Source organism: Geotrypetes seraphini, chromosome 5 (assembly GCF_902459505.1).
Source record: "Geotrypetes seraphini chromosome 5, aGeoSer1.1, whole genome shotgun sequence".
NCBI classification, from domain to species: Eukaryota; Metazoa; Chordata; class Amphibia; order Gymnophiona; family Dermophiidae; genus Geotrypetes; species Geotrypetes seraphini.
Genome location: NC_047088.1, coordinates 80,108,642 through 80,127,865, shown reverse-complemented (window position 1 = coordinate 80,127,865; position 19,224 = coordinate 80,108,642). Strand labels below are relative to the sequence as shown.

The 19,224-nt window shown below is 51.9% G+C and overlaps 1 protein-coding gene across 7 annotated transcripts in view; it reads left to right on the top strand.

Moving 5' to 3' along the window:
• CCNB3 (cyclin B3) overlaps positions 1–19,224 on the top strand; it is a 152,823-nt gene that overhangs the window by 33,563 nt on the left and 100,036 nt on the right. For 4 of the 7 annotated variants that reach the window (XM_033946040.1, XM_033946037.1, XM_033946034.1 and 1 more), the window contains one exon: positions 1,897–2,010. In XM_033946040.1, the coding sequence (XP_033801931.1) occupies positions 1,918–2,010 (93 nt within the window). In that variant the 5' untranslated portion in view covers positions 1,897–1,917. Of the gene's footprint in view, positions 1–1,005; positions 1,113–1,896; positions 2,011–19,224 lie in introns of all 7 variants that reach the window. The other 3 variants (XM_033946039.1, XM_033946038.1, XM_033946035.1) reach the window with 1 other exon arrangement.

Genomic DNA, 19,224 nt, shown 5'->3' with positions numbered 1-19,224 from the left:
ACAAAAAGGGAATTTATAATAATTTTTAAAAGGTTTGGGTGCCATTGATAACTTATTGTAATGATTAGACACCTTTTTACACTGAAAGTATAACTATAATTATGGGAAGGGGTGGAATATAGTTATATTATAGGTTTAATCAATATGAATATAATACATGTATGATATTTTGATTACAATATTTGTGAAAAGGGTGGGTGGGGGAAGGAGATAATTTATGTATTTAAGATGATAATAGAATGAATTTCAAGTGATGCATATGATTCAATTGATGTAATATTGTGTACTTGATGTTAGATGAAAAAATGAATAAAGAATTGGGGAAAAAAAAAGCTTTTTTGGCACACTCATATACTGAGAAAATATGCAGTTTGCATTCATGATAATTATGAAATACAGTAAAACCTTGGTTTGCGAACATAATTCATTCCAGAAGCATGCTTGTAATCCAAAGCACTCATATATCAAAGCGAATTTCCCCATAGGAAATAATGGAAACTCGGACGATTCATTCCACAACCCAAAATCTTTAATACAAAGTACTATATGTACTCGTATTGCAAGACTTTGCTTGTTTAGAACAGTCACTACACTCCCACAGCATCAGAGAGAGAAGAACGATCGACTAAGTTGTGATGTGTGTATACTGTATGTACTTGTATTGCAAGACATTGCTTGTACATCAAGTTAAAATTTAATAAAATATTTTGCTTGTCTTGCAAAACACTTGCAATCCAAGATTTTACTGTAGTTACAGTTACAAATTCTGCTTTTTGGTGGCGGAAAACTGTGTAATTCATAGATGTAATTGACCCATATTAAGATTTTTTTTGTGGGATGACTGGTATAATTATCTCATTTGTGGCTTTCTTTAGAAAAGTTGAGCTTTGGTAGGATTATTTTTTTTCTTCTTGGTAGGATTGTTTTGTTTTCTTCTGCCATCCCCAAGTCAGAGTCCCTGCTTTGTGTTTGGAGGGTAGAATTTGATTATGTTCAACTCTATAGGACTACCATCCAGAAAGCCCTAGGCTGAAGTTAACCTTTCATAAGAACATAAGAAGCGCCATCTCTGGATCAGACCTTCGGTCCATCAAGTCCGGTGATCCACACACGTAAGGAGATGTGCATCTAGTTTGCTTTTGAATCCTAAGACGGTCGATTCCGCAATAATCTCCTCTGGGAGAGCATTTCCTCAGCAACCCAGGGAAATGTCAAACCAATAGACAGCTAGGACACTGTGGTGTACAATAGCAAGTATGGCTGGCTAAATGGGGAGAAGAAATTGTCTACTTGAATTTTTACTGCAAACTAAAGTTCGCCATACCTGGTCAACACAGCTTCCTACTTGCCCTGGACAAGTCACTTAATCCTTCACTGCCTCAGGTACATTAGCTAGATTGTGAACCCACCAAGACAGATGGGGGAAAAATGCTTGAAGTACCTATATTTAAACTGCTTTGAGTGCGGTTGTATAACTACAAAAAGGCGGTATAAAAGTCTCAATCCTTTTCCCCTTTCCCTTGTTTCCTGCTTAGGCAAGTAGACCTTTTTAAGACCATTTTTCATATCTAGATAGATCAGCTAGGAAGCTTTTGTGTGATGTGACCTGTGATGATTGCATCCTTTAACTGTAGGAGGACCTTTGACCTCATATTGGGGTGTTGGGTCCAGGATTACTTAGTGGTTCTGTGTCATGGAAAGGATAGTCTAAGTCTGTCCTGGTTCTACCCTGTTTGGGTCTGTGTATTTTTAGAACACAAGAATGGATGAAGCTAGGGCTGGTTGATCCTCTCTGATATGAAGCCAGTTGATGGACTTGTGCCCACACATTCAGTACAGTTTGGCTTGCTTCTTTGTGGCTGTTTACCAATGAGTCTCCCATCTGTTCCCCTGCAGCTGTCAAGTTTACAGTCTGAGATGCCTGTGATGAAGAACTCCAGAGGTGCAGCTGGTAAACTTCCACGACCTGGCAAAGCCATTGTGCCAGTGGAGAATGTCAAATCAGAAACGGTATGGAGTTAGGGTGCAGATATGTGACTTCTCAAATGACTACTAGCAGTGTCTCAACAATAGGTGAAAGACTGCAGTTATCCCAGGACAAGCAGGCATGATATTCTCACATGTGGGTGACGTCATCTACGGAGCCCCAGCGCGGACAGCTTTTCAAGCAAACTTGATTGAAGTTTCAAGTTTGCACACTGCACCACGCATGTGCTAGCCTTCTTGCCCACTAGAGGGCGCATCCCCACCTCGTGGTCCTCAGTTCAATTTCATCCGCGGAGCCAGAAGCCCTGTGGAAAAAATTGTGCTCTTAGTGCCTTCTGTCGCCGCGGCTGTGTACGGAATTTCGACGCGGTCGCTGCGTTTTTTGTCTTGTTATTTCTTTCTTTCTTTTCTTTTCAAAAAAAAAAAAACTTTCGATTTTCGTCGCTGCCGGGGGCTCCCGGTAGCCGTGGCCGAGGAACCTCGCCTGTTCCCGGTCTCTCTTGGGCCCATGTCCCGGCCCGTAACGGGCTTTAAAAAGTGCGGGCGCTGTGAACGGCTTTTATCTATTACAGATCCGCACAGGTGCTGTTTGAGGTGCTTGGGGCCCCAACACCCGACAGCGTCCTGCGAGAAGTGTGCCACCTTCCAGAAGCGGGCACTCAAACGCCGCAAGGCCCGCATGGCAGAACTTTTCTCTGTCGAGTCCCCTCCCGGGAAGGCCTCGATTCGGCCTCGGCTTCGGCCCCGGCCTTGACCTCGGCCTCGGCCTCGGGACCCTCGGCTTCGCCTCGGCCCTCGATGCCATCGAAGCAGCTTGCCTCATCCAAGGCCTCGGGTAAGTCTCCACTTCCCTCCTCAGCTCCAGGATCGTCCAAGAAGCCATCCTCGGGCTCTTCGGCGGGAGGGTCCGCCTCTGCTAAACCCAAGTTGCCCACGTCCGCCGCCCCGAGGGAATACTCGAGACCGAGGTCGCCCTCTGAGGAGCAGCGGCAGGTCTTGCCACAGGGAATGTCAATCCCGGTGTTCCAAGACTTGCTCCGGGCGTTGATCGCCTCGGAGCTCACCGGGGCCATTGAGCACCTGCAGCAGGCTTCGGCCTCGACTGCTTCGGCCTCGGTGGCCCCGCAGTTGGCGACCTCGGCCTCGGGTACCGGGGCTTCGGCTCCCGAGGCGCCCATGGCCTCGACCTCGGCAGTACCCTCGGACCCGGCTTCGCGGGGTCAGCCGGAGCGTAGCGTGCGCCCAAATGACGGGGTGCGCCGGGTGCGGAGGATCTCGTCTTCGTCCTCGGAGTCCTCGCGAGGTTCGTCGCCCTCGGGCAGGTCTCGGGCGAGGCGCCGTCTGAGGAAGGCCAAGCGGTCTCGGGCCTCGCCTCGGCGGCGCGGTCGCTCGTCGCCGGCCGGGGTCGATACCTTGCAGGTGCGGGACCTGCGGGTCGATAATCCCATCTTATTCCGGTCCACGGCCAGGGAGAGCTCCCGGGCCTCCTCGCCGGGGCCGAAGAGACGGGCTTCGGTGCCTCGGACCCCGGGGGGATCCCCGAAGGGTTCCTTTCGGCGCACTCGGTCTCCGACCCCGTCGAGGTCACAGGACTGTGCCTCGTTGGGGTTGGGGTCAGGTAGGGAGCCCAGATACTCTCACGAGGCCTCTCCCTTCGGCTCCGCCGGGAAGTCTCGGTCTCCCTCTCCTCCTGCTAAACCTTCATCTTTTACGAGGTTCGTGCAGGATATGGCGGGGGCTTTGGGTGTAGACTTGTCAGAAGGGTCCACTTACACCAAGGAGTTTTTAGAGGAGCAGGATCTTCCTGCCCCCCCTCGGGAATCCCCTCGCCTTCCGATCAACAAGGTCCTCCATCAGACCTTCCTTAGGAATCTTGAGGCTCCCTTGACGGTCGCTGTGGTCCCCTCCAAAATGGAGTCGAAGTATCGCACCCTCCCCATCAAGGGGTTCGAGAAGGGGCAACTTTCTCACAATTCGCTCCTAGTGGAATCGGCGCTTAAGAAATCGCAGCCTTCCAGGGTCTCGGCGGCGGTCCCACCGGGTAGGGAGGGCCGGACCTTAGACAAATTCGGGCGTCGTCTCTATGCGAACTCTCTCATGGCAACGAGGGTCCTGAACTACGCCTTTTCGTACTCGTCATTCCTACGTACGATGGTGAAGGACCTCCCCTCTTTTCGTGAGGTGATACCAGAGTCGCATAGGGACAGGTTTGCCACCTTTAGCTCTAATCTGGCCCAGCTGCGCCTATATTTATTCCACGCAGTTTACGATGCGTTTGAACTTGCCTCGAGGGTATCGGCCTGTGCGGTGGCCATGCGCCGGCTGGCGTGGCTTCGTACCCTCGAGATGGATTCAAATTTGCAGGAGCGCCTGGCAAACTTGCCTTGCGTTGGGGCAGAATTGTTCGACGACTCTTTGGATGCGGCGACCAAGCGGCTTTCCGAACAGGAGCGCTCCCTGGCCTCTCTGGTACGCCCGAAGCCTAAGGCCCCTACCCAGCGTCCCTTCCGGCAGCCCCCAAGAAGGTATCCTCGGAAGTCGACGCCGGCCTTCTCAAGACCGCCGCCACGGCGACCACCCCAACAGAGTAGGGGTGGCCCCTCTAAGCCCGTCGCGCAGGGGGCGGCCAAAGCCGCGCCGTCCTTTTGACGGGGTGGGCGGTTGGGGGCGGGCCCCCACCGCGATATCGCGCCATCCCCTCCCTATCGGGGGTCGGCTAACGGCCTTTGCCGGGGCCTGGTCTGCGATTACGTCAGACGCATGGGTGCTCCGGACAATCTCAGAGGGCTATTCGCTCAACTTCTCCAGTCAACCTCCAGACTTGCCACCCGGGGCTTGCCCTCCCAATCGGAACCAGTTGGCCCTTCTCCAGGAAGAAGCCAGGGCCTTGTTGAGCCTCCGGGCGGTCGAGGTGGTACCTTGCGATCAGATGGGCCGGGGGTTTTACTCCCGTTACTTTTTGGTCCCAAAAAAGACCGGGGACTTGCGCCCCATTTTGGACCTCCGGAAGCTCAACAAGTTCTTGGTCCGGGAGAAGTTCCGTATGTTATCGCTTCCGGTTCTCTATCCGCTATTGGTGGAGGGGGATTGGATGTGCTCCCTGGACTTGAAGGAAGCATACACCCATGTTCCGGTGCATCCCGCTTGCCGCAGGTTCTTGCGTTTTCAAGTGGGGGATTTGCACCTGCAGTATCGGGTTCTTCCCTTCGGTCTGGCGTCGTCCCCTCGGGTATTCACCAAGTGTATGGTAGTGGTTGCGGCGGCCCTGCGCTCGCGGGGTCTACAAGTCTTTCCCTACCTGGACGATTGGCTGATCAAGGCCCCGTCCAGGGAGGGGGTTATCTTAGCGACCCAACAGACTATCAGTCTTCTGCAAGACCTGGGGTTCGAAGTGAACTTTCCCAAGTCCCAATTGTGCCCGGCGCAGTCTCTCCAGTTTATTGGAGCCGTGCTGGACACGGTTCGCCTCCGCGCTTTTCTCCCCCCTCTTCGGCGGGAGGCCCTGCTTCGGTGGAGCCGCCACTGTCAAGGGCAATCGGAGGTGTCAGCCCAGCACATGATGATTTTGCTGGGTCACATGGCGTCGACGGTTCACGTCACGCCTTTCGCTCGCTTGCACCTGAGGCTCGCGCAGTGGACTCTGGCGTCGCAGTGGCGGCAGGATCGCGATCCGGTGTCTTCCCGGATATCAGTGACTCCTTGTTTACGTCGATCGCTCCGTTGGTGGACCGACTCTTCCAATCTGTCCGGGGGTTTGCTGTTTCTCGTTCCACCCCACAGCAAGGTCCTGACCACGGACTCCTCCGAGTACGCGTGGGGAGCTCATCTGGACGGCCTGAGGACGCAGGGTCTGTGGTCGGCCGAGGACCGTCGATGTCACATCAATGTGCTGGAGCTTCGCGCCATTTTTCTGGCCGCGCGAGCTTTTGTCCACCTGTTGCACGACCAGGTGGTACTCGTGCGGACCGACAACCAAGTGGCGATGTACTATGTCAACAAACAAGGGGGTACGGGCTCTTGGCCTCTGTGTCACGAGTCTCTTCGCCTTTGGGAATGGGCGATCTCCCAGAACATATTCCTGCGGGCAGTTTACATTCAGGGAGAGCAGAACCGGCTGGCAGACAAACTCAGTCGTCTTCTCCAGCCGCACGAGTGGTCTCTGAACTCCCGGGTCCTTCGCGAGGTCTTCGACCGCTGGGGAACTCCTCAGGTGGATCTGTTTGCCTCCCCGGAGACTCACAAACTGCCCCTCTATTGTTCTCGGATTTACTCCCAGGATCGTCTCGAGGCGGATGCCTTCCTTCTCGACTGGGAGGGGAAGTTCCTTTATGCGTTCCCACCGTTTCCTCTGATTTTGAGAACGCTGGTTCATCTCAGATCGACCGGAGCCTCCATGATCCTCATTGCGCCTCGTTGGCCCAGGCAGCCCTGGTTCTCCCTGCTTCTTCAACTCAGTGCCAGGGAACCTCTGCTTCTGCCGGTGTTTCCCTCTCTGCTGTCTCAGAGTCGGGGTTCGCTGTTACATCCCAATCTTCAGTCTTTACATCTGACTGCTTGGTTTCTCTCCCCCTGACTTCGATTCCGGTGTCTCGGGCCGTGAGGGACATTTTGGAGGCCTCGCGCAAGGTCTCGACTCGGCTTTGTTATGCCCAGAAGTGGACCAGGTTTACGTCCTGGTGTTCTTTGAATCGTCTGGAACCGAGTTCGGTGCCTGTGGCTTCGGTTCTGGATTATCTATTACATTTATCTGAATCTGGCCTGAAGACGACTTCTATTCGGGTACATCTCAGTGCCATTGCTGCATTCCATCGGCACCTTGAGGGTCGTTCTCTCTCTCTTCATCCTCTGGTGACTCGTTTCATGAAGGGTTTAGTCAATGTCCATCCTCCTCTGAAACCTCCTCCGGTGGTGTGGGATCTTAATGTGGTCTTGGCTCAGCTGATGAAGCCTCCCTTTGAGCCCATCGACAAGTCGCATCTTAAGTTTCTCACTTGGAAAGTGGTATTTTTGATTGCGCTCACGTCTGCTCGTCGGATTAGTGAACTGCAGTCCTTGGTGGCGGATCCTCCTTTCACGGTGTTTCATCATGATAAGGTGGTTCTTCGCACACATCCAAAATTTTTACCTAAAGTTGTGTCTGATTTCCACCTCAATCAGTCTATTGTCCTTCCGGTGTTTTTTCCGAAGCCCCATTCTCATCCTGGTGAGGCGGCGCTTCATACGCTTGACTGTAAGAGGGCGTTGGCTTTTTATCTTCAACGCTCCAAGTCTTATCGGAAGGTTCCTCAATTGTTTTTGTCCTTTGATCCTAATCGTTTAGGACACCCGGTTTCGAAGCGCACCTTGTCAAACTGGTTAGCTGCTTGTATTTCCTTTTGCTACGCTCAGGCTGATCTCCCGCTTTCGGGTCGAGTTACGGGTCATAAAGTCCGAGCGATGGCAGCTTCCGTGGCTTTCCTCCGATCCACGCCTATGGAGGACATTTGTAAAGCTGCCACTTGGTCTTCGGTTCATACGTTCACCTCCCACTACTGTCTGGACACTTTGTCCAGAAGCGACGGCCGGTTTGGCCAGTCGGTGTTACGTAACCTGTTTTCATAATTTGCCATCCTCCCACCTACCCTTTTTTGGTTGGCTTGGAGGTCACCCACATGTGAGAATATCATGCCTGCTTGTCCTGGGATAAAGCACAGTTACTTACCGTAACAGGTGTTATCCAGGGACAGCAGGCATATATTCTCACAACCCGCCCACCTCCCCGGGGATGGCTTTCTTGCTATGATATGGAACTGAGGACCACGAGGTGGGGATGCGCCCTCTAGTGGGCAAGAAGGCTAGCACATGCGTGGTGCAGTGTGCAAACTTGAAACTTCAATCAAGTTTGCTTGAAAAGCTGTCCGCGCTGGGGCTCCGTAGATGACGTCACCCACATGTGAGAATATATGCCTGCTGTCCCTGGATAACACCTGTTACGGTAAGTGCTTTAAGGTTCCTGAATTATCCCACATTGTCTGGACAAGCTGAACCAGTTACTCTTTTCATATACAGACTTATTGGTTTTCTGTGAATAAGTTAAAACGAAAAGATGTAGAGGGATAAACCAGGTGATGTTGTAATACTAATTTGGATTGCTTTATTCCATCTAAATGGTGGAATAGTAGACTGCAGATTAGAGTATAGTGCTGGAGAACCATGATCTACATCTTTTATTACCTAGTGTACAATTTGAAATCAATCACAGTAGATGGGAGTGGGGAAGTAGGGGTGGATCTTAAGTAGCTCATGCATGCTCAGAATAGTGGTTAAAAATACTTTACCTTGTAAACTAATCCAGACCAATGGATTGTGTCCCTCATAGCAACAGATGGGAGGTAGAGAAATTTGAATATTCTTGTGACATTGCCTCTATGAGAAAAAATACAGCAGGTGGTATAGGTTGGCTAGGGGTGGCATTGCGAGATTCGCATGATCAGAAAATGAAATGGCTCTTAAAGCATTCCTTCGCCTCTTCCACACTGGGCATTCAGGTAGCTGTGTATGGGGCAAAGTGGCAAGAGCTGTCTGCTCTGAGTTAAGTAGCTTTCAGCATCTCTTCATGTTGCTAGGCTAGAATCCAAAGCAGCTGCCTTGGTGGATGTCATTTGTGATATCAGGATTTCGGCAAGCTTGATGGAGGCCCAGTGCTGCTGCTGCTGCTACTACTACTATTAATTTTTTCTATATTACCACTGCCTGTAGTTCCTAAATTGGTTGGCAAATGCAGTTCTTAAATTTTGCTTCTTTAGTGTTCAGGCTGCATCATCCTGACTAATGGATTGTATTCCCCACCTACGAGCAGATGGTGGTTGAAAAACTAACTTCTTTAGCACTCTCCAGACCAGTAGAGGTTAATCTTTATGAATGGGTATATATCCAATCATGACCAGCAGGTGGAGACTGAAAACAAAACTGTGGGACAGTATATAATATACTCTCTTCTTTATTTATATCAGTCTTCTTTCAGTCTCCAGCAGGTGTTGAGTGATCTGTACCCATCTCCCTTGGTAAGGCTGTTGGCATTTGTTTAGGGGGTTTCTGGTCCCTGTTTTTGGCCGGACAGAACTTGGGCGGGCCCTGTTTGGGGGTCCGTCCGACCTTGGGGGGTGTCAAACCCGGGGGGTCTCGAGTGGGGTCCCTCCTTCCACCTCCCCACATTTTTTTAGAGGAGCCTCAGCAATAAGCTTTGCCCCCTAAATCAAGCAAGACATATTGCTTTGAGAGCCTGTGGAGTCTGTTACAAAAAAAAAAAAAAATCCTGACGTAGTGCCGGTCTGCAGGGTTGCTTCCCTGTCAGTTTATTGTATTTTACTGTATTTTTGCACTAACCGGCACTTTTTCTCCTAGCTAGGTCACGTATGGAGCAATTGTGCCCTTCTCCGGGGGAGTATGACACAATTTGGTCTAGCCGCGAGGCACTCGTGAGCCGGCTGAAGGCAGTGAGGCAGCCCTGTCTGCTCTCACTACCTCCGGAGGGATTCCCCGACTGCCGACGGTAGGGGAAAAAGGATTCCCTCTCAGCTGAATTTTCAACAGCTGATGCCGGCTTGCCTGCTTTAGAATCTGGGACAGTTTAGGTTTCCCAGATGCTACAGGCCCTGGAGGGGTTATTTTTGGCGGGTTCTTCGCCATTTTGACAGACAGTTCCCTCCATTTTGTCTGCAACCTCAGGTGACCTTCCCCCTGTATTGCAAACACAGGGGCAGGTTTCAGCAGGGACCCCTGCTGGGGCAAGGAGTCCCTGGAGAACCCCAGGGGTTTTTTGCCTCCAATTTAATTTCTTTCTTTGTGCAGACAATTGGGGGTCCCATGTGCACCTGTGGGGTTTTGGGGGTGGTTTCCCTCCGCGCCCCCTGTGGCTTTGCCTCCCTCTTTTCGTTTGGCATCCCCTCTTCCTCATCCGAGCGCCCGCGTGGGGCTTGGATTGCAAATTGGTGGTTGGAGGAGCATGTTGGCGTGGTTGAGGACCTGGCTGCTTTGGCGGGCTTCCAGGATCCTCTAGAGGGGACGGCCGCTGGCAGCGGGGCATCGGGTTTCCTGTCTTCCAGAGCAGGTGCGCTTTTTATTCAGAGGGATGAGCTTTTAGACCTGATGAAGCAGGTCTCCTCGGTGCTGCATTTTTGAAGTTGCGCCACCGGAGACCCCGCGTATGGGGGCCCCTCTGCTTCAGGGGGTCTGTCCTGTTTCCCGCTCTTTTCCTGTGCGTCAGGATTTTCGGGATTTTGTGCTGGTGCTGGTTTCGGTTGGTGCGCGCCTTGGCTCATGGGTATCCCATCCTGGAGGGAGATAGGGCTACCTTAATTTCGCCAGTGGTGGAAGCGGTGGTCTCGGCACTTACTAAGTGGCATACTGTACCTGTTACGGACGGTTCTGCTCTTAGGGTCTCTGAGGAGCGTACGTTAGAGACACTTCTTAAGTATAATTTTGATGCCTCTGCCTGGGGGTCCAGGCGGCTATTTGTGTGGGGCTGGTGGCTTGCACCGTGTTTCGGTAGTCTGAGCGTGTTCTGGATCGTGAGTCTGATGACTGGTCCTTAGTGGATCAGGAGATGGTGAAGATTGAGATGACTGCCTCGTTCCTCTCAGTTGTTCTTTGTGACTTGGTGCGGCTAAGTCTGGGGCTTTTGGTGGCCACGCGCCGTACCTTGTGGCTTCGCACTTGGTCGGCGGTTGTCGCGTCCAAAACTGAACTTCCCAAAATATCGCTTTTGGGGGTTGTTTTTGTTTGGAGAGGACTTAGATATGGTGGTTCAGACTCTGATGGACTCTAAGGTGCCCCGTCTGCCTGAGGACTGTGCCTGTCTGGCGTCTTGGGTTGGCATTGCCCGGGGGCATCTGCAGGTATTTCGCAAGTTTTGCCTGGGGTGTGGGACTGCTTCTTTCCAGGCTTTCAGTTTTTCCGGGGTTGGTTGGCTTAGTGCATGCAGTCCTTTCAGGGGGCCCGTCGGGGGGCTGGGAGTTCCCCCCCCCCCCGGTTCCTCTGCTGCCCGTCCTGCATGATAGCTCTTTGCCGGCGCCCCCTTTGGTTCCCGTGGGCGCCTGGCTGCGCAACTTGTTTTCCAAGTGGGCCGAAATCACGTCCAATCGGTGGATCCTGGTAGTGGTGCGGGACAGTTATGTTCTTGAATTTTGCTTGCTCTCTGCTAGATCATATCTAGCCTCTCCATGTCAGGTGGCATGGGAGACGCTAGACTTTTGCCAGACCTTCAGCGCTTGCTAGATCTCAAAGCAGTTGTCAGCGTCCCTTCAGGAGTGCGGCACCGGCTGGTATGCCATTTCCTTTGAGGGGACCTTTTGGCCCATCCTTGGTTTAAACCGGGGCCAACAGGGCTCTCAGAATTCCCTTTTATTCGCATGGACACACTGCAGTCTGTCCTTCTGGCGGTTCAGCCGGGGGAGTTCATGACTTCTCTCGCTCTGGCGGAGGCCTACTTGCCTGTTTCCATTCGGGCCTCTCATCAGCTCTTTCTTCGCTTTGCGATATTGGATCAGCACTATCAGTTCTGTGTGCTTCCCTTGGGCCTGGTCACGACTCCCCGGATGTTAACCAAGGTGATGGTGGTCGTCGCGGCGGCATTGCAGTTGGAGGACATTCTGGTGCACCCCTACTGGGATGACTGGTTAAGAACATAAAGAACATAAGAACATAAGCAGTGCCTCTGCCGGGTCAGACCACAGGTCCATCCTGCCCAGCAGTCCGCTCCCGCGGTGGCCAAAAACAGGTCAAGGCCTGTCTGAATCATCAGAAGGGCTCCCCTGTCACCTTGGTTTCCCATTTAAGTTCTGCCCTCCTATCGAAGTCCTAGCCCTCCGGTCTTGCACATGCACGACCAGGTTGGTTTACTCAGTACCCCACGATCCCTCTATCCCTCAGGAATCCATCCAATCCCTGCTTGAATCCCTGTACCGTACTCTGCCTGATCACTTCCTCCGGAAGCGCATTCCAAGTGTCCACTACCCTTTGGGTGAAAAAGAACTTCCTTGCATTTGTTTTGAACCTGTCTCCCTTCAGTTTCTCAGAATGCCCCCTCGTATTTGCTGTCCCCTTCAGTCTGAAGAATCTGTCCCTATCCACCCTCTCTATGCCCCTCATGATCTTGAAGGTCTCTATCATATCTCCCCTGAGTCTCCTTTTCTCCAGAGAGAAGAGCCCCAGCCTATCCAGCCTCTCGGCGTACGAGCAGTGTTCCAGCCCTTTTACCATTTTTGTTGCTCTCCTTTGGACTCTCTCAAGTACCGCCATGTCCTTCTTGAGGTGCGGTGACCAATACTGGACGCAGTATTCCAGATGCGGACGTGCCATCGCTCGATACAATGGCATGATGATTTCCCGTGTTCTGGTTGTTATGCCCTTCTTTATGATGCCCAGCATCCTGTTGGCTTTTTTCGAGGCTGCTGCACACTGTGCAGATGGCTTCAGTGATGCATCCACCAGCACACCCAAGTCTCTCTCGAGTCTGCTGTCTCCCAACAATACACTCCCCAATTTGTAGTTGAACAACAGGTTCTTTTTCCCTATATGCATGACCTTGCATTTGTCTACGTTGAAGCGCATTTGCCATTTGTTTGCCCAGTCTTCCAGCTTGTCCAGGTCCCTTTGTAGGTCCTCACACTCCTCCCTGGTCCTAACTCTGCCGCACATTTTGGTATCGTCTGCGAATTTTATAACCTCACACTTTGCCTCCTTTTCCAGGTCATTGATGAATATGTTAAAGAGTAAAGGCCCAAGCACCGATCCTTGTGGCACACCGCTCGTGACTCCCCGCCAGTCAGAATATTGGCCCTTTACTCCAACCCTCTGCAGTCTACCCGACAGCCAGTGCTTGATCCATCTGTGCACATCCCCTCCCACCCCGTGGCTCCACAGCTTCTTAAGTAGCCTTTCATGTGGCACCTTGTCGAAAGCCTTTTGAAAGTCGAGGTAAATGATGTCTATGGGCTCCCCATTGTCCATCCGGCTGCTTATTCCCTCAAAGAAGTACAGAAGGTTCGTTAGGCACGACCTTCCCTTACAGAATCCGTGCTGGCTTGTTCTCAGTAGGCCATTCCTCTCGATGTGCTCACAAATGCCGTCCTTGATCATAGCTTCCACCATCTTCCCTATTATTGAAGTCAGGCTCACCGGCCTGTAGTTCCCGGGGTCACCCCTCGATCCCTTCTTGAAGATCGGTGTGACATTTGCCAATTTCCAGTCCTCTGGCACCTCACCAGTTTTCAAGGATAGGTTGCAAACATGTTGGATTGTGCCCGCTATTTCCTGTCTTAGTTCTTTCAGCACCCTTGGGTGGATCCCGTCCGGGCCCGGTGATTTGCCGCATTTTAACCTGTCTATCTGTTTGAGGACATCCTCCCTGCTTACCTCTATGTGCTCTAATTTTTCAGCCTGTTCCCCACTCATGAGCTCCTCTGAGTCCGGTATATTAGATGTGTCTTCGCTCGTGAAAACCGACGAGAAGAACGTGTTCAACCTCTCAGCTACCTCTTTATCCTCCTTAATCACTCCCTTCCTGTCTCCATCGTCCAACGGCCCTACCTCCTCTCTCGCTGGTCGCTTCCCTTTAACGTAACTGAAGAATGCCTTGAAGTTTTTCGCCTCCTTGGCCAGCCCCTCTTCGTATTTCTCTTTTGCTTTTCTAACCTCCCGGTGGCATTCCTTTTGGCATTTCCTGTGCGCCTGGCGATTTTCCTCTGTTGGGTCCTCTTTCCATCTCCGGAAAGATACTTTTTTGTCCTTTATCGCCCTGTTTACTTCTATTGACATCCAAACCGGGTCCTTTGATCGCTTGTTCTTGCAGCCTTTCCTGAAATTGGGGACGTACATTCTCTGTGCTTCCTGCAGGGTGTCCCTAAATAGGGTCCAGGCGCTTCCCACAGTCTCCATCCTAAAGATGTTTCTGAGCTTCCTCCCCACCATTTCCCTCATAGCAGCGTAGTTCCCTTTCTTGAAGTTCAACGCAGTTGTTGCAGTCCTCCTAACTATGGGTGTCCCTCTTTCTAATGTGAATCTGATCGTGTTATGATCACTGTTGCCTAGTGGTCCTCCCACTTCTACCCCTCTTGCAGGCCCCCCTAATCCGTTTAGGATGAGGTCAAGAGTAGCACCCCCTCGCGTCGGTTCTTTGACTAGTTGCTCCATGAAGCAGTCCTTCACAGCTTCTACAAATCCTGTCTCCCTAGTGCAGTTGGAGTGACCCGTACTCCAGTCTATCCCTGGGTAGTTGAAGTCCCCCATCACTGTTACACTTCCAGTCCTGCACTCCTGTCTCAATTCCGCTTCCAAGTCGTGTCCGACTCCCTCTGGCGTACCAGGTGGTCGATAGTACAGCCCCAGTTTAATGCTCGCACCCTTGTTTCCCGGTAATTTGACCCACAGCGATTCCAGCCCCTCTGCCTTCGTTGCCATATCCATTCCGACCGAGTGTATAGATTCCTTTATATATAGTGCTATGCCTCCCCCCTTTTTGTGGGTCCTGTCCCTCCTATAGAGCTTGTACCCTGGCAGCGCTATATCCCATTGATTTTCCTCTGTCCACCAGGTTTCTACAATTCCAATTATATCCAGGTCCTCCCCCTTGGCGACGACTTCTAGTTCACCCATCTTGGCCGTGAGGCTTCTTGCATTTGTGTATAAGCACCGCAGGTCCCGTCGTTTTTCTTCCACTTCTGCATTTACCTGGTCCACTTGCCCTTGGATTTCTGGCAGTTTTCCCGCTCTTTGTGTTTCTGTTTTACCCTCAGCCTTTACCCTCTTAGCTTTCAGCTTCTCCACATTCCCGCCACCCCACTTTCCCGCTTTTCCTCTGGGATTTTTAGCCCTACCGGCCCCCTCCTGGGCTGTCATCCCTTGAGCCTCTGTTTGATCCCCCTTGCCTTGTGGTGCTTCTATATTACCCTCGGCTTTCGCCCTTGTGCCACCCAGTCTCCCTGTGTCCCCATGCCCCTTAGTCTTCTCCCAGCAAGCTCCCTTTACCTGATGATTCCCTCGCTGTCTGATCTGTAGATCTTCCGGTCCCTCTGTTTCCTCCCTGCAGTCAGCCCGTTCAGCATCTGTTCTGGATGCTGTTGTCCGAAGCGTCAACATCAGATCTGCTGTCGGCTTTCCCCCTCTCTTCAGTTTAAAGCCCTCTCAATCTCCTTCCTCAAATTGGTTGCCAGTAGTCTGGTTCCCGCTGTGCTCAGGTGCAGGCCATCGCGCCGGTAGAGCTTGCTCTTTCCCCAGAAGGACGTCCAGTTCCTCACAAAGTGGAAGCCCTCCTCCTGGCACCATCTCCTCAACCATGCATTCACAGCCTGGAGGTCTGCCTGCCTCTTTGCATCTGCTCTCGGTACAGGCAAGATCTCTGAGAATGCTATCCTCCGGGTACTCCGCTTCAGCTTTCGTCCCAGGACCCTGAACTGGTCAGTCAGTGCGTCCACCGGCTCACATTGCTGAAGTTCCTCCGGCTCACATCGTTTGTTCCGACGTGGATTATTACTGCAGTCTCCTCTGTCTCTGCTCCGTCCAGGATCCTCTCGATCCTATCAGTGATGTCTCGTGTCTTGGCCCCTGGGAGACAAGTCACTAGCCGGTCCTCCCTTCCTCCAGCTACGTGACTGTCTACCTCTCTCAAGATCGAGTCTCCCACCACAATAGCAGACTTCCCTTTCCTCGGCAACCTCCTCTGCCTCGGGCGAAGTCGTTGCAGGAGAGCACCCGAGTTACGGCTCACGTGGTTGAGTTTCTCCGGTCACTGGGCTGGGTGGTCAACCTTTCCAAGAGTAGGTTGGTCCCAGCTCAGCATCTGGAGTACCTTGGGGTTCTGTTCGACACCTCCTTGGGGAAGGTCTTCCTTCCAGAGGTCCGGGTAAGCAAATTGCAATCTCAGATTCACCTTCTTTTGGCGTCCTGGTGTCCTCGGGCGCAGGATTTCCTCCAAGTCTTGGGGTCAATGGTAACGTTCCTGGATGTGGTGAGGTGGGCGCAGGCCCACATGTGACCTCTTCAGTATGCTCTGCTCCGGAGGTGGTCACCCCAGAGGCACAGTTTTGATGTCCCTGTCCCTCTGCGAGGCTTGGCGTGCTGCAGTCTTCATTGGTGGCTCCAGACCTCTCATCTGGTCCAGAGGGTGAGTCTGGATCTATTGCAGTGGACGGTGCTTCTCATGGATGCCGGTCTCCTTGGTTGGTGGGGGGCTCAGTGTCTAGGTCACTCAGCTCAGGGCACCTGGTCCATGGAGAAGGCGTCCTGTTCGATCAATGTGTTGGAGACCAAAGCTGTCCGTCTGGCGCTGTTAGCCTTCTGCTCCCTCTTGATGGGCAAGTCGGTCAGAGTCCTGTCTTACAATGCCACGGCGGTGGCTTATGTCAATCGTTGGGGCACCAAGAGCGCTCAGGTGGCGGAGGAGGCGGCTCAGCTCATGCTTTGGGCAAAATCACACTTTCTGGACCTCTCGGCCTCTCACATAGCCGGGGTGGAGAATGTTCAGGCGGACTTTCTCAATCGTCACATCTTAGATCCCAGAGAGTGGTGTCTCAGCCCCATGGTTTTTCAGTTGATAGTGCAGGCTTGGGGTCAGCCCCTGATGGACCTGATGGCCACGAGTGGCAATGCTGAGGTGTTCCGCTTCTTCAGTCATCGCAGGGATGGACTGGCTGAGGGTCTGGATGCTCTAGTTCAACCATGGCCAACAGAGAGGCTGTTGTGCATGTTCCCTCCGTGGCCATTAATGGGCAGAGTTCTTCTCCGCATTGTTCGCTATCCGTGTCTTGTGGTTCTGGTGGCTCCGGATTGGCCTCGACATCCATAGTACGCGGATCTGATGACACTCTGGTGGCGGATCCTCTTCCTCTGCCTCTCTTGGATGACCTTCTGACGCAGGGTCCCATTCCCATGTTCGACCAGTCTCCCTTCTATCTTATGGCTTGGCTTTTGAAAGGGGTCGCCTTGGTAAGAAGGGGTATTCAGATAAGGTGATCTCTACACTCTTGGGGTCCTGGAGGCTTTCTACCTCTCAGGCTTATGTGCGGGTTTGGCGCCTCTTTGAGGGGTGGTGCCAGGGGTGGGGAGTGGTCTCTTTTCACGCTTCTCTGCCTAACATCCTAGAGTTCTTGCAAGATGGCTTGGATAGAGGCCTGGCTTGGTCTTCTCTCCGGGTTCAGCTTGTGGCCTTGTCAGCCTTTCGGGGGTTTGTGACAGGTCAGCGTTTGACAGCCATTCCTGATGTGATTCGCTTTTTGTGGGCGGCTAAGTTGCTCAGGCCTCCCGTGCGGTCCTCTGTTCCCTCTTGGAATCTCAGTCTGGTTCTCTCTATTCTGGTGCACCCGTCCTTCGAACCGTTGGGCGGCTGCTTTTTGAAGGATCTTACTCTGAAGGCGGTCTTTTTGTGGACATTTCTTCCGCTAGGCGTGTTTCTGAGCTACAGGTTTTCTCTTGTAGGGCTCCCTTCTTGGAGTTTTCTAGGGAGCGGGTTGTCTTGAGGCCTGTTCCTTCTTTTCTGCCAAAAGTAGTTTCTCCCTTACATGTCAATCAATCTGTGGTCCTCCCAGTCTTGGGTAGTCGGGAGGGCTCTTCTGAGCAAAGACAGCTGCGCAAGTTGGATGTTGGTTGGGTCCTTCGCTCTTATGTGCAGCGGACCCAGGAGATCAGGAAATAAGATCATCTTTTTGTCCTTCTGACTGGTCCTCGTAGAGGGGCTGGCGCTTCTAAGGCTACTATTGCACGCTGGATGAAGGAGACTAATGCTTCCGCTTCTCTTCTGAGGCAGAAGCCCATTCCGGAGTTTCTCAAAGCTCATTACACTTGGGGGTCAGGCGGGTTCTTGGGCTGAGTCGTCGCTCGTGCCTCCAGTGGACATTTGTAAGGCTGCGGTTTGGTCATCCTTGTATTCCTTTGTCAGACACTTTCAGGTAGATGTTCAGGTGCGTCGGGACGCAATGTTCGGTGTGCGTGTTCTGGAGTCAGCCCTTCAGGGGTACCGCCTGTGTGAGGGACTGCTTTGGTACGTCCCATTCGTAAAGATTAACCTCTACTGGTCTGGAGTATGCTAAGAAGGAGAAATTAGGTTCTTACTTGCTAATTTACTTTCTTTTAGCTTCTCCAGACCAGTAGAGGTCCCCACCCTGTCTGTTATTGGTGTGTTGGTGCTGTTGCGTGGGCAGTTTTGTTTTTTGCTGCGGGTTCTAGTATTTTTCTAGGGCCGGGGAGAATTAAAGAACAGCGGCTGTGGCTCAGCTGGCGAGCTGTGGGGACATTTTCCTTTTGGTATTTCTCCTCTGCATTTTCCAACAGCATTTGGGTATGTTAGTTGTTACTCCTGTTCGGAGTATTGTTTATTTCTGTTTCCAGTTCTTAGTTCTGCTTGGCTATTCGGCAGACTGATGTAAATAGAGAAGGGAGTATATTATATACTGTCCCACAGTTTTGTTTTCATTCTCCACCTGCTGGTCATGATTGGATATAAACCCATTCGTAAAGATTAACCTCTACTGGTCTGGAGAAGCTAAAAGAAAGTAAATTAGCAGGTAAGAACCTAATTTCTCCTTCTTTATCAACCTTGTCAGACCGGTACAGCTTCAGCTTACTGGTGGGTTATACCTCATCATGACCAGCAGATGGAGACTGAGACAAAACTTTGGAATAGCATATAATAGCTGACCCTCTCTATATTCCTTCAGTCTTCTCTCAGTCTCAGCATATATGAGTGAATTGCACCCATCTCCCTTGGTTAAGGCTGTTGGAATTTGTTTAGGGCTCCTGGTCCCTTTTTATTGCCGGACTGAACTTGGGTGGACCCTGTTTGGGGATCTGTCCGACCTTAGGGGGTGTCACACTCAGCAGGTCTTGTGTTGGGTCCCCCTCCCCCCTTCCTCCACCTCCCCAGCATTTTGTAGCGGTGCCTCAGCTGGCAGCCTGGCCTCTGATTCCAGTCAGGCCTCCAGCTTTGAGAGCTGTGGAGTCTATTCTGACAGAAAAGAAAAAAAAATCCTGAGGCTGTATCAGTCTGAATGGCTCTTTCCCTTTAAATGTACTGTATTTTAATGTATTTCTCACATAACCGGCACTTTTAATTTAGCTAGGTCGCATTTGGAACAATGAGTAGTTTTGTAAGGGAGAAAGTGCTCATTGTAATCCAACTGCGAGACACTCACAGCCAGCCTATTTGTGCGAGACAGGCCGTTGTGAAGGGGAAGCCTCATCGGCATCGGGTGCCATCGGCCAGGGATC